Source organism: Oncorhynchus tshawytscha, linkage group LG27, assembly GCF_018296145.1.
Source record: "Oncorhynchus tshawytscha isolate Ot180627B linkage group LG27, Otsh_v2.0, whole genome shotgun sequence".
In the NCBI taxonomy this organism is placed as follows: Eukaryota; Metazoa; Chordata; class Actinopteri; order Salmoniformes; family Salmonidae; genus Oncorhynchus; species Oncorhynchus tshawytscha.
In genome coordinates, this window is record NC_056455.1 from 18,045,276 (window position 1) to 18,059,777 (window position 14,502).

Genomic DNA, 14,502 nt, shown 5'->3' on the forward strand with positions numbered 1-14,502 from the left:
TTAAGCTGAGATTGGCCGAATGAAGGGAACTGGGGATCGTATTCTCCAGTACAGCATTAAAAGTCCAACTGTTTTAGAATATAAACAAAGTTAAAACCTTCTTTTGGTAGCATGTCTGAGAAAACATAGATGGCTGTGGGTGTGAGCTTGAGTAGTTTGTTGACAGAAATTGGGTCATACTGGCACAAAAAGTGTCACAATTCATCTAAGGTATAGACTTGGCCTGTGTTTCTCACTTGACCCCAGAACGTGCAGTGAGTACCCCACCCATCCCTCCTTGTGGTGTGTCTATGTGAAGACAGACCCTCTGTTCCTGAGTAGGAAACAGACTTTTGGAAAAGGCCACTCCTCTGCCCTGCTTCTCCACCGGACTACAGCTGCTTCCCTGACCACTGCACATCCAACCACCACCAAAACGAAGCCTGCTTTCCCCTGAGCTCCAGCGGTGACTGTCTAACTAGAGCCTGTAACTATTGGGGGGAAAAATGACCTTCCCCTCACCATGTAAAAATGTAAATGTACCTGTCAACAGGGAAAATCAACAGGGAAAGTTGACAGGCATGTGTAAGCCTTCTTTTATCAATGGTTTCTGTCATGAAACGGAAATCTAGGGACAGGAAGAGGGGGTCTCGGAGCATTCAAAACAACAGCAGCACATACAATCCTGTTCCCTGTTCCCACCCATGCCGGTGCTCCCTCCCATCCTGGAACAGTCATCGCCAGGCATTGGGTGTCTATTGGGTGCTCTGTTAATGCCATAGAGTTAGTTATAGGGCCCAAACATAGGAAACTCCAGTAAACCCTGCCTGGGAGTGTCTTCCTGGGGCTCACTGTTGAACAGGATAGACCTTTTGTTGCTCTCTATAAACATTTCAAAAGACTTTGGAAATACCCTCGAAGTGGATTTACAGAATATTAAAAAGATGATAAGTAGTCCTTTATTCCACTGGAAATCTGACACGCCTATCCTTACTGAGAGAGCCAGAGAGAGTGTGCATGTTTCCCCTGGCTTATTATGGCTTATTGTCTGGCATGCTACCAGCAAACAGAGAATGGTGTTCATAAGGTCTCTAGTCCTGCTTCCCGTAGTCCACAGGCAAAAGATGGCTTTCTATTTGGGCTGTGCAAGGTTTTCTGGAGCAAATAGTCAAGGATGTTATTATTTGTGTACATGTGCGGTGTGTGTGCTAATTGTGTGTGTGAGGCACGTGTCTATGTTTGTGTGCATGTTGCATGCATGTAATCTATTGGTGAGTGTATCAGTGGAGGCTGGTGAGGGGAGGACGGCTCATAATGATGGCTGGAACGGAGCAAATGGAATGCCATCTACAATGTATGATTATAGTATGTGTGACTATGCACTGACCTTGGTGAGGTAATAGACAGACTGCTGGAAGGTGAACATGATGACCTCCTCCAGGACCGTCATGGCCTCCTCACTGGCAGTCCTAGTGGACCACATCTCTGACTCCGGCTCTGAGCCCTCCTCCTCCTCTTCCTCCTGCCTCCAGGGCAGCAGCTGGGGAACGTCATGCTGGATGAAGTGCAGCAGCTCAATGGAGTTGGCCATCCAGAACACCAGGGGCCGCAGGCCTGGGATCAGCTCCTCTATGCTCAGCAGCTGCACATCCTCTGGCTCCTGACGGACATCACTGAAGCTCCTTCAAGGGGAGACATATAGACAGGTCTGAGTTCAGTCCAACAGCCAACAAATACCCTGTACTGGGTGAATGGCACTAAAAGTGGCTTGCGAGTGACTCATATTTTACAGCATGTCTCTATCCCTTGGAATGAATGCTAATTTAAACCATTACATTTGATTTCCATGTACAATTGAGTGAAATATGAAATGAAACATTCATTCTTAAAAATCCTTCCTCCTTTCTCAGCAGGCAGCCAAAGCTTTGGAATACAGTGCCCTGCAATAATGTTCCATAACATTAAATCATCATGAGCTATCATTTTGACTTCATACACTTCAATGGGCGGCAGATAGAGAAGTATGAACATCAAGAGACCATGACTCATTCTCAGCTTCTTATTCTGTAAAGAAGTCACTGGGACATGTGACAATGAGAGAATACTATATCTGTGTACTATACATCCCTCACATAAATTCAAGTAGCATTGTTGTTGGAGGGCAGTAGCATCCTATTCTAAGACTCCTAGCTCTACATACAGTCTGTATATGACTCATAGCAAACACTAAAGTTGAAAGGGGTGTTAGTGTCAGAGGCAGCAGGTTGCCACTGTTCTGCACCCTGTTGTCATATTTGCTGTTCATTGTTAGCATTTCTGGGGCAGGCTGAGTGATTGAGGTTGGAGAGGCGGCTACTCACCTTTCTGGTTGGATCACAGCAAGCTCCTTTGTCTTCTCCTGCAAGGGGACAGAGATATACACAGCATTGATTTCAAACCAGCAGCAAGCCTATCTAAATGATATTCCATCCTGATGACACCTTTGATTACATTTCTTTCTTTACAGTACCCTTGAGACACACAGTATGTTGAATTCACAACGATTCAAGGTTTATTTGTGGCGTGATGATATAAAAGGTCAATCATTTGACTGGAGAGAGTGCATTGTTTTTTTGCATAGTGGAGGTGCATAGTTTTACTCACCCACATGGTGAGCTGGATCTGACTGGCTATGCGGAGCAGCAACCTTCGGAAGTGTGTCAGCTGGAACGTGGTGGCTGAGTGTTGGATGGACAGGCTCAGCAGGAAGGCAGGGGTCAGTTTGGCCTCGTCCCCATTGGGGTCCACCATGACCAGGACCTCCTGCAGGACCCTGTCCTCCTGCTCCAACTCATAGCTCAGAGATACCTCTCCACCCTCTGGGTCCTTCCACCGAGGAGGAGCCGGCTTCCTCTGGACCCTAGGGCATTTCATGGGGAGGGCGGAGCCACATGATTGACAGGAGGATGACACTCCCACTCCTCCGTCATGGGCGGGGCAGAGTTGTTTCATCCAGAGAGGGGTCTGTGGGGCCCCTGGGGCGGCGGTGGGGTCTTTAAACATGAACAAGTAGTGTCGGCCCAGACCCACCAGGTCCCCAGGGGTCAGCTCCACCTCCTCCTTCAGGAGGAAACCATTCCGGGTGACGGGGGCGCCGTGGAGGGGCTTCAGCAGGGTCAGAGTCCGCTTGGTGTCCCCCGGGAAGGAGTTGGTAGAGTCCAGGCGCCTGACACAGCAGTGCTGGGGAAGAATGTCTGGGGCAAAGAGGAGGATGTCCACCTTGAGCCTTTCCTCGTCCTCTCCGTTACAGTGCTCCCTGCAGCAGCCGAAGATGGTGGTGGTGCCGCTCATCAAGTAGATGACAAAGTCCTGCAGCGTAAAGGAGGGGCAATGGAAGGTCAACCAGCAGAATCCATGAGAATGACTGGCACAATAATTAATGTACTGGTTTCAGTTTGCAATATGCTGATTTTGCAGAGAGCCACATCAATTTCCAGAAATACTCCTAATAAACATTGATAAAAGATACAAGTGTTATTCACAGAATTAAAGATAGACTTCTCCTTAATGCAACCGCTGTGTCAGATTTTTTAAAAACTTTACGGAAAAAGCACACCATGCAATAATCTGAGTATGGCGCTCAGAGACCAAACCAGCCAAAGAAATATCCGCCATGTAATATGTCAAAATTAGTCAGAAATAGCATTATAAATATTCACTTACCTTTGATGATCTTCATCAGAATGCACTCCCAGGAATCCCAGTTCCACAATAAATGTTTGATTTGTTCGATAAAGTTCATCATTTATGTCCAAATTCCTCCTTGTTGTTAGCGCGTTCAGCCCAGTAATGCATCTTCATGAGGCGCGAGCACTAGGTCCAGACAAAGTCCAAAACTTCCGTTACAGTCCGTAGAAATGTCAAACGATGTATAGAATCATTCTTTAGGGTGTTTTTAACTTAAATCTTCATTAATGTTACAACTGGAGAATTCCTTTGTCTGTAGAAAAGCAATGGAACGAGAGCTACCTCTCACGTGAACGAGTGTTTGTGGCACTCTGCCAGACCACTGACTCAAAGAGCCCTTATGAGCCCCTCCTTTACAGTAGAAGCCTCAAACAAGTTTCTAAAGACGGTTGACATCCAGTGGAAGGGACTTAGTAGCAGGCAGTTTACTCTGGGCACGCTTTTTATCCAAACGTGAAAATGCTGGATTGTGTATGTGTGCCATTCAGAGGGTGAATGGGCGAGACAAAATATTTAAGTGCCTTGAACGGGATATGCTAGTAGGTGCCAGGCGCACCGGTTTGTGGCAAGAACTGCAGCGCTGCTAGGTCTTTCACGCTCAAACGTTTCCTGTGTGTATCAAGAATGGTCCACCACCCAAAGGACATCCAACCAGCTTAACACAACTGTGGGAAGCATTGGAGTCAAGATGTGCCAGAATCCCTGCGGAATGCTTTCGACACCGATGGGGTGCCAACAAATTAAGGCTGTTCGGAAGGCAAAATATTAGGAAGGGTTCTTAATGTTTTGTACACTCAGTGTATGTGGGAACCCCTTCAAGACTGTTGGAAAAGCATTCCAGGTGAAGCTGGTTGAGAGAATGCCAGTGTGCAAATCTGTCATCAAGGCAAAGGGTGGCTACTTTGAAGAGTCTGTTTAACACTTTTTTGGTTACTGCATGATTCCATATGGTTTATTTCATAGTTTTGATGTCTTCACTATTATACATACAATGTAGAAGCTACTAAAGATAAATAAAAACCCTTGAATGAGTAGGTGTGTCCAAACATTTGACTGGTACTGTATATATGTACCATTTCAGGTCCCCGGTGATGTGCATGCTGAGGAAGCTGAAGCTTTTGATCTTCTCCACTGCAGCCCTGTTTATGTGGATGGGGGCGGGCTCTCTCTGCGGTCTCCTGTAGACCACAATCAGCTCCTTCCTTTAGTTGACGCTGAGGGAGAGGTTATTTTCCTGGCACCACTCCGCCAGGGCCGTTACCTCCTCCCTGTAGGCTGTCTCCTTGTTGTTGGTAATCAGGCCTACCACTGTTGTGTCATCAGAAAACTTGATGATTGAGTTGGAGAAGTGTGTGGCCACGCAGTCATGGGTGAACAGGGAGTACAGGAGTGGGCTGAGCACCCCTGTGGGGACCCTCTGTTGAGGATCAGTGTGGGGGAGGTCATGACCTTCTAAGACCACCCGTCGCTCGGTCATCCGTCCCAAGGCTATTAAAGCCAATTTATGGTTGATCTGAAAATGTAGTCGGAGGCTCCATATGGAGGGTGTGTCACAATTGTGGAGCCTCCGGAGGCATGCAGGGGCCAAATCAAGCTCCGTACCGCATCGCACCTCTCAAATGTTTTAACAATGTGAAGGGCTCCTTATAGCTCCGCATTGACATGATTTGTTGACGGTAGGTGGGGGCGGTACGTCATGTATAAACACAAACTCACTTCCTTGACAACTTCCTTAACTATAACACTGCTCTGCTCCGCTAAGATCGAGTATGAAAGCCCTGACGTCTTCGGAGGCTGCATCGCAGTAAATGCTGTACGGCCACTTCAGACATTGGATTGACCATGCAGAGCCTTTCAGGCAGGTCATGATACTGTATCATCCCAGCTATCATGGAAGCCAATCAGCCACTGAGCAGTGTGTGCGAGCACATACACTTAACTAACTAAATGGTTCGAGTCCCTGGCTCCATATGGACTATTCAAAGCAATATTCAAAACAACCTTTATTTATTTTCCTGCACATGATATCTGACAGAATAGATCAAACTGTCTAGGGAGGGAGTTAATAGCTGTGAGTCAATGTGAATTGTGACTACACTGACCTGCACTTGAACAACAACACTTACAAGGAAATCAAATCCACTACAGCTCTCATGGTTCACAGGTGATTAAGTTCAGGAAAATCCGGTCTGGAAACACAAAGACACTTACGAAAATAACTAGTCAAGCCTGAGAAAAACTATTTCATTTATGGAGCTGGAACATTTCTATTCCATAGGACTGATATATGAGTGACTTATTGTTGTCGAGTGGCCAGACCAGGGGCGGGCTCAGTACTTCCCCCAGTATCTGGCACACCCCACCCAGTGTCCTGCACACTCAGCAGTCTCCACAATGAGGAACAAACAACAGAGAGCAGCAGCATTTCCTGTTTCTAGGAATGGGCCTGGCTCTCTGGCCCTCTAGCTCTTTGCATTGCATTGAAATATCCAGAATGTTTTGTAAAGGCATTAAAGTGCAGAAAAAAAATCTATCACTGACAGAAATCTCTTTTTGAGAAGAATATTATCATTTTTGTTGAATGTGCAGCTTTTGTGCCTAAATGTGCATGTGTGTTCTGGCATGCACGAGCCTGTGTGCAAATGTCTAGGCTAGGCATGTGTATGTGACCATCCACTGAGTTTGTTTAGACATTACAGTGTTCCTTCTGCTCTATTCTCTAATACTATGTACCTTTAATCAGGCCTATCGCCACCTCCACTGCAGAGCCAGCAGGGCTGAGCTGAACTGTGATTGTGAACACAGTGTTCCTTATCTATTCAACGAGCCCTGACGACAGACAACACATCCCAGTGTGGGAACTCTACTGCTGGGCCAGGGCCAGCTCCTTTTCCCCACCTCTCCAGTACATGACCCAGGCTGGCCCAGGCTGGCCCACTCAGGGTGTGGACACGAGGATCACCTGTCCACAACATGCCGGTCTACTCCGAGTCCAATACTCTGAGCCCATTGTAATCCAGCAGCAAGACTCAGTCTCTCGCTGTCCCTGTTATAGCATCATCACTGCAGCTAAAGCCCTCTGCTCTCTGCTCCTCTCTCTCACTGTCTCGCTCTGTTTCTGGGGATTTTAACCCCAGGTCTTAACCTAAGAAGTTCAGTGGGAGCCTCTATAGTGTAGCGGAGTACACTTGTTTACGCCTCAGTGTCTCTGATAAGCCTTTCGTCACAGTGTTTCTGCCACCCTGCCAAGAGACACTTGAAAACCTTGAAAGGTCTTCAATGGAGCAGCCACCCGGCTCAACCAATTACAGCTGCTGCTATCTGGCTGCCCAGGCCCTCTGTGAAGGATTTCAGCATGACATTTCTCTGTCGCAGCCGGACACATTCTCCAACCATACAAACCTATTCTGAGCCTAACTATTCAAGGACAGACTGACTCTAATCTAACAAATTGACTTCAGCTGTGTAAACTGAAGCCAAACCTTTCATTAAAGTTACTCGTCATTTAAGTTAATCAATAATCCGATAGATAAACAAATCCATCTGGGTTTAATGTATAACAGTGGCAACAGCTTCACTTTCCAGCTTTCCTACCTGTCTGTAGCTGTATCCCTGCAGCAGGAGGAAGTAGGGGAAGTCAAAGGGCGGATGGATGGAGTACTGGGTGGTGTTGTCGTCACTGCTCTCCGTCTCCTCCTTCTCCATGCCCAGACGCAGGGCCTCCTTGTCGGCCTCGGCCTCCGGGTCCTCCCTGATGAGCTGGGCCTTCTGCTGTGCCTGCACGGCCTCCTTCTCCATGGCAGACAGGTCCATCTCACTGAGACTCCTCCACATCCCCAGGCCCTCCACATACTCACCACTGCCGTCCATGAACAGAGAGGTGACCCGCGAACGGCCCTTCTGGAGCTTACGAGCCTGGGCGTTGATACCTGGGGCAGAGAGGAGCACGGGAGAGAGGGAGGATGAGACTAGATGCAGAGAAGTGATTATTAATCGTGTATTCATAGTTTATTACAAAATCATAGATTGTGTCCTGATATAGTCACTGTAACATAAACTTTATCATCTATGCATAAACTGAAACGTCACAGTATGCTAAACACTCAAACTATTAGTGGAGATCTTCCATCAAATCATTCCATCACACACCAACATATCATAATGTTTTACTGAGTTGGCTCTCAGTCAAACCAAACATAGAAGGGGAAGGAGAGGAAATCTGGAGGTGTAGTGAGAGGTGTTGTCCTCTATCTGATATCAACAGGCGTTCCTGGCTGTTGGGCTGATGTACCGCAACATAAACACTATTCAGCTCATTTGGAGCCATTAAGCACCATGGAATGTCCAGAGAGCTCAGCTTCACACCAGCTAACAGCTCCTGCTCCCAGGCCTTATCAGCTGTGGAAGTGGGCGTTCTTCCACATTGTTCTGCCACACTGTGTCAGGGGGGCTGGTCAGGCCTGCAGAGGGGGCAACTTCCCCCAGCTTCCCCCAATCAGAGTGGAGCAAAGAGAGTGGAGGGTGATGTGGGGTTGTGGGGTTTGATGAAAACTGAGACAAACGCACTGAGACAAACGCACGCCAAAGTCAACAAGACCACACAGTGTCCAGTGTGCAGGAAGCTCTGATGGAAAGAATAACATGTGGAGCGGTGGACACATTCAGGCCCCAGCAGAAAAAGCTTATCCAGCCACAGCCAGTCCCCTGCCCTGGGGGCTTCAGAGTGACTTGTTGGGACCCTGTCGTCAATCCCAGATAAGAGAGCTGACCTTGTCTACCCCTCACTGCAGCTTCTGTTTTTCTCTGACCTCTCACTTGCCTGCCATCTCCCCTGCTCTGTCTCATGATAAGCTGGACAATGGATTCTATTACCAAAAACTTAGTGACAGAGATAGGACATCAAATGCCACCCCAACAGAGACAGAATGATGACCTGGGCTTTAGGTTGTTGTTAGTGGGGTCACTGAGCTGCACCTGTGTGGTTGACGTACCTGCAGTGACGGTGTCGGTCTCTTTAGCAGTCTGTTCCTCTACGCTCACTCTCTTCTGGATCTCAAAGCGTCTGGAGAAGCCTTCTTTGGGTTTCCATAGCGACTGCAGCATGAGGGGCTTCTCGTGGTCACCCACGATCCGAAAGCACTCTGTCTTCCATTGGTGGTCTGCTCCGGTCTGGCCAATCACGTCGCACAGCACATATCGACTGGGATCCTCCTTCTCCAGACAGTATCTAAGCAACAATAAAAGAGATTCAGTCAGAATACCATGATAAGATCTAATTCCCCCTGAAATAAAATGGCTTTGAGATCATTTGGGTAAAATATCCATATCACCAGCTTTAAGTGATTTGCAATGGTTCCCACTATATTAGGATGAGCAGTATTGCAGTCCATGCCATTCAGCCTTGAGGAATGTTCCCTTTCTGCTTGCCTGTTAGCACTAAAGCTAATGCTAACAAATCACATTATGCCAGTGGGCATCCCTAACCCCTCACCTCTCCAGGGCCTCTTTGACAAGTTCCTTGGCACTGGAGCGAGTCGTGGCCAGCACGCTCTTGTAGTTGGTTCCCTGGCAAATGTCGCTGCCAAAGATCTTTAGGATACCTGGGGCAGACATCTGACTGGACAGCTCAGCAGGGTCATCTGCAGCCTGCAGGTCCCCCGCCATGCTCCTGCCACCTGGGGCATGCCCCTGTCCACTGTCGCCCCGCAGGAGGGGGCTCCGGTTGAACACCGTTGACAGTCTGTTGTTGTGGCGGCGGATTTTGTTCTTGGCCGGCTGCCTCACGCCTGTACTCTCTGCGGAATGGGTGGTGCCATCCGAGGTGTTGGACCTGAGAGAGGGAGAAATGGATGGATAGATGAAAGAGAGAGAGAGAGAGAGCGACATAAATAAGAGACAGAGACATAGATAGTGACAGAGTGAAACAGAGAGAGCAAGGCAAAGATGTAAATGAAAGTGAGAGTTCAAGAGAGGACACAAAATGAATGTGTAATTAATAAGAGGACAGTATTTCGGGCATCTCTCTACAAATAAATTATATATATATAGAAGGCCGTAAGGCCATTTGAATATAGAAAATCACAGGCAGCTGCATGTAACAAAACTGAAATCCAATTCTGCAAAATAAGGGTACCCCATTTTAAATACCCCAGAAAGTAGACACACTGGATATAAATAATGACTTACTGCAGGGATCCATTGCTTGGCTTCCTCCCCAGCTTTGCCAGGCTCTTCTTCGGCGAGCGGATCAATAGGCCCACTGGGAAGTTGAGGGCTTGCTTGGATACATGACTACTTCGTTCCTCCGAAATCATCACGACTTTGTTCAGATGTAGGCTATATTATATGTCAAAGTGCTCCCTATAAAGCACGGTAAAGCAGGCACTATTCTCAAAATAAACTATTTGTGACAAATATACTCAGTCCATCGTGGTATTTGACACTGGAATCCACACTTTCTCATGGTGATGAAGCCAACTAAGAATTGGTCAGTTCAGACAGTTTGTTAACTAACTCTGACAGGTTTTCGTAAAGAAGCACGGCGTGGAGAAAAGTTACTCTCGTCCAGTGGCATTAGACATCAGGCAACTTCCAGAATACACTCGCTTCCAAATTACAGTTATATTCCGAATTTCCAACTCAACAATATCGACTGTAGTCCGTTCGATACAATTGTTGCTGAATTGTTTCCATGAACAGAAGTTATTTGGTCAGAATCAGATACAATATATCCACGTTCGGGACAGCCATACGAGCGCTAGTTTTAAAAAGCTTTGATCTTATAAAAATAAATAAATACATCCAATGTGAATTACTTCTAATAAATGATCAATTTCAGATACTTAACTGGACTATTTGTTATTCGAAGCACCTTGCGAATCTTGACCTGTCTGCTCCATGCCATCTCTCCTTATCCCGTTAGGCGCATTCAACAGTTCAGTGCCCAACACATACTGACTGGTTGTCTGGTAGAATGCAACATGTTTGAAAAGTTGTGCTGGAGTTACTATCCTGACGTCATTGCTCATTTCGCGCATGGGAGGGTTGATGGGAGGGATTTGAAAATGCGATGTACTGAGTGAAGGAGCACCCATAGAGCTAGATATAGGACTCATCTTTGTATCTGTGCCATTATAGCGTCGGTGACAGCATGGGCAGCTCAATTGAGTCTATCTCCAGTTTAATTTAGTAAATGTTTTGTTCTTCTTCATTGGCTGATTCCTCCCAACTCATAGGAATACCTACCCAGTTGACTACTTTAAAATGGTGGAAGCCCTCAACTGCAATGTCCATGTTAAAATGGGTTATATCCATGAGGAGACATCTTTCTGGATGGGCGCACCCATATGGAAAGTGTCAAACACATCAAACACATGTAAACCACATGTTTGACCTGTTCCATATATTCCATTCCAGCCAGTACAATGAGCCTGTCCTCCTATAGCTCATCACACAAGCCTCCTCTGCCGTACATGTACCGCATCAACTCAGATGATCTTCTCAGCATTCTTGCTCTATACTAAGGGCCCCATCTAGTGGCAAAAATATTTTCATGCCCAGAAAGTGTCTGACACTGGTGTCACACACACACAATCACACATGCACGCGTGCACACACACACACACACACACACACACACACACACACACACACACACACACACACACACACACACACATTACGCCGCTGGTTGGTCACAAACGGATGTGAGTGAGTGTGGAACCTGCAGCTGTAGATGAGGAGGTTTGGCTGGTTTGCTGGCATAGTTAGGCTGGGGATTCAGGCCAAACAGTGTTGAGTCTATTGCAAAATCCCAATGAAATCTTCCTCCTTGTAAGAACCTTCCAACCTTCCACGCTCACATACTGTACGTAGGTGGATATATCCTTTCTGGATCACTACCTAAGAAAAACGTTATTGAATATTTGACTGATTATGATTAATCCGACTCTAATTCGTTGGAAAGGGAGCTCACCTCCCCCTAACCACCACCTCTTCTTTATAACGGATATGCAGCAATGAATCAGTCAAATGTTAAAATATTCCATTATGCTTTTCTTGGGTCATGATCCATAAAGGATATATCCACTCATGTAATGTATCCACTCATGGAAAAAGTACCCAATTGTCATACTTGAGTAAAGGTAAAGATACAAAAAAAACACTTAAGTAGTACATTAAAGTATTTTTACTTAATTAAGTACTTCACACCACTGAAAGGATGTGAGTGTGATGATAGAAGGTTCTTACAAAGAGGCAGCTTTAATAGGAATTTTGCAATAGACTCAACACTGTTTGGCCTGAATCGTGGCCTTAAAAGCTTTGAAATAGTAACAGCAAGCTAAGCATTCATTTAAAGTATGTTTGTATTTTAAATTATTTTTTGGTTTCCTTTTTTGTTCCCTTTTTGTTCCCTTTTTGGCATTTACGTAGAATGCTGTAGATTTTGTTCAAGTAAGAAAATGTATTTTCAGGACAAACATAAACATTTTTTGAAGAAAATATTACATTTCCCATATAATGGATATATTGCTCATCATAGAAGCTTTGGACGAACCTGCAGGGACCATAGTGAAATTATGATGTTACTGCAGAGTGATAAAAAATGTATTATAAACTGGGTGGTTCGAGCCCTGAATGCTGATTGGCAGACAACCGTGGTATTTCACGGGTATGGCAAAACATTTATTTTTACTGCTCTAATTACGTTGGTAACCAGTTTATAATAGCAATAAGGCACCTGGGGGGTTTGTGTAATATGGCCAATATACCATAGCTATGGGCTGTATCCAGGCCCTCTGCATTGCGTTGTGCATAAGAACAGCCCTTAGCAGTGGTATATTGGCCATATACAACACCCCCTCGGGCCTTATTGCTTAAATATAAACCAAAAGCTCTGTAAATAAATGGGAGAGTATTCCCTTCTCCATAAATCTACTGTAGGCCTACATGTTTTGTTCAGCTGGATGTTTTCATCAAATCCATTAATTGGAAGGACATTGATATGCACTAAATCCTTGATTATGTTGTTTATTTTTATTAACTATTTGTGTTGTTGAGTATTGTTTCACATTTGATCATATTCTTAACATTAGCAAAAGTGAATAGAAATATGTCAGATTACAATAGGACTTTTATACCCTGCCTGCCTAGCAATAAATTATGCTGACACCTCTTTCTCTCGATCACTTCATTATGTTGTGTTGACATTGTAATAGGTGCTGTCGTAAGCACTGTAACATTGCAAATTGTAAATCATCTACAGTTACATGGAAGGCTGTCACTATAGATTTTCACATTTCCAGTGCAATACACCGTAGTCACTATAGAAAGAGGTTGTGCAGTTTATCATAAACTTACAGTACAAGCCAGATGTTTGAAAGAGAAAGATCATCTATACTACTTAGTCCAAAACTTTTCCCCTGTTGCTACTCTGGTTCTGAGGGTTGAATCGTGCTAAACTGAGGGCCTGCAGGTGCAGCTATAGACTGAACCCTGGGGGCTTACACATTACTTCCCCATGTCAACTGAATTTCATGTTTACTCTGCTGTCCATTCACATTCCTTCCTCTGCTGCTGTCACAGTTAAACAATGTTATGTGGAATTTCATTGCCAACTACGCTGACTTAATCTGGTGATCTTTATTACAACTTCACTACAACTGGTGTGAAAGAATAAAAGAGGAGTTTGAATAGTTATTTCTACTCTGTGAAAAATAACTTGTCATTTACATCTAGAACATCAAGTGGACCAAGCTTTAGAGTCAGCAAGAAATAATATTGAACTAGAAAAAAAAGAGAGCGAAACCACGCTGTAATCTCTATGGGTTTGACTTCCTGTCACAGACTGCAGCTTTAGTTAGCAACATGTGAAGACTTGCACAAGAGGCTGCTAAGTGGAGGACAGAAAGCATGTGTTTTATACCATTTCATTTATTCCGTTCCAGCCATTATGAAGAGCCCATCCTCCCCAATTAAGGTACCACCTGCCACCTTCGGCAGAGCTACACCATCTATCCCTCAGCCTCTTTGCATGGAGTAAACTCCCTGCTTGCTCTCTATAATGATGGTCAGCAGCATGTGTTATGAATGTATAGCCAAAAAAAACACACCAAACATGCATTTTTCTAAAGAGAAATATGAGGACTGTAGATAACTTTATATAACCAAATTCCAAAGCCATCCGTTTCCATTAACTGTATAACGCAGGCTGAATTATATAACTTATATTGGTTTGAAAGCCTACATTGATATGTTTTGATATGTGTTGATATAGACAAGAATTAGCCTATACGATCTGTCATAGAAAGTGTTTTATCGTGGGAAGCCCATTTCCAATGAGATCTTCATGCATGCCGTCCGAAAGAATGTGAAACATTTGGACATGTTCAAGATGATGCCAAGGAGTATTAATTTTCCTATCCGAAAGACACATGGAAGATCACAGGAATAAAGTCTATACTGTGTGTGTGTTTGTGTGTGTTTATCATAATGTTTCACCTCATGCAATAAGCCTTTATTACATATTGTCACATTATTCATTTAAATTTATTTAAATTTTATTTAACCTTTATTTAACTAGGCAAGTCAGTTAAGAACACATTCTTATTTACAATGACGGCCTACCATGGCCAAACACTGATGACGCTGGGCCAATTGTCCGCCGCGCTATGGGACTTCCCAATCACGGCCGGATGTGATACGGCCTGGATTCGAACCAGGGACTGTATGGACGCCTCTTGCACTGAGATGCAGTGCCTCAGAATGTTTGTGGTGAAGTCCAAAAGTTCCTTTTGA

The 14,502-nt window shown here is 45.1% G+C and overlaps 1 protein-coding gene across 2 annotated transcripts in view; it reads right to left on the minus strand.

Moving 5' to 3' along the window:
• LOC112234100 (ras-associating and dilute domain-containing protein-like) overlaps positions 1-10,695 on the minus strand; it is a 30,511-nt gene extending 19,816 nt beyond the window's left edge. For both annotated transcript variants that reach the window (XM_042307101.1, XM_042307099.1), the window contains exons 1-7: positions 9,892-10,695; positions 9,197-9,535; positions 8,697-8,932; positions 7,300-7,634; positions 2,623-3,327; positions 2,340-2,377; positions 1,367-1,661 (exon numbers count right to left, since the gene is read on the minus strand). In XM_042307101.1, coding sequence (XP_042163035.1) covers positions 1,367-1,661; positions 2,340-2,377; positions 2,623-3,327; positions 7,300-7,634; positions 8,697-8,932; positions 9,197-9,535; positions 9,892-10,019 — 2,076 coding nt within the window. In that variant the 5' untranslated portion in view covers positions 10,020-10,695. The remainder of the gene's footprint in view (positions 1-1,366; positions 1,662-2,339; positions 2,378-2,622; positions 3,328-7,299; positions 7,635-8,696; positions 8,933-9,196; positions 9,536-9,891) is intronic.
• Between the last annotated feature and the right edge of the window lie 3,807 nt (positions 10,696-14,502).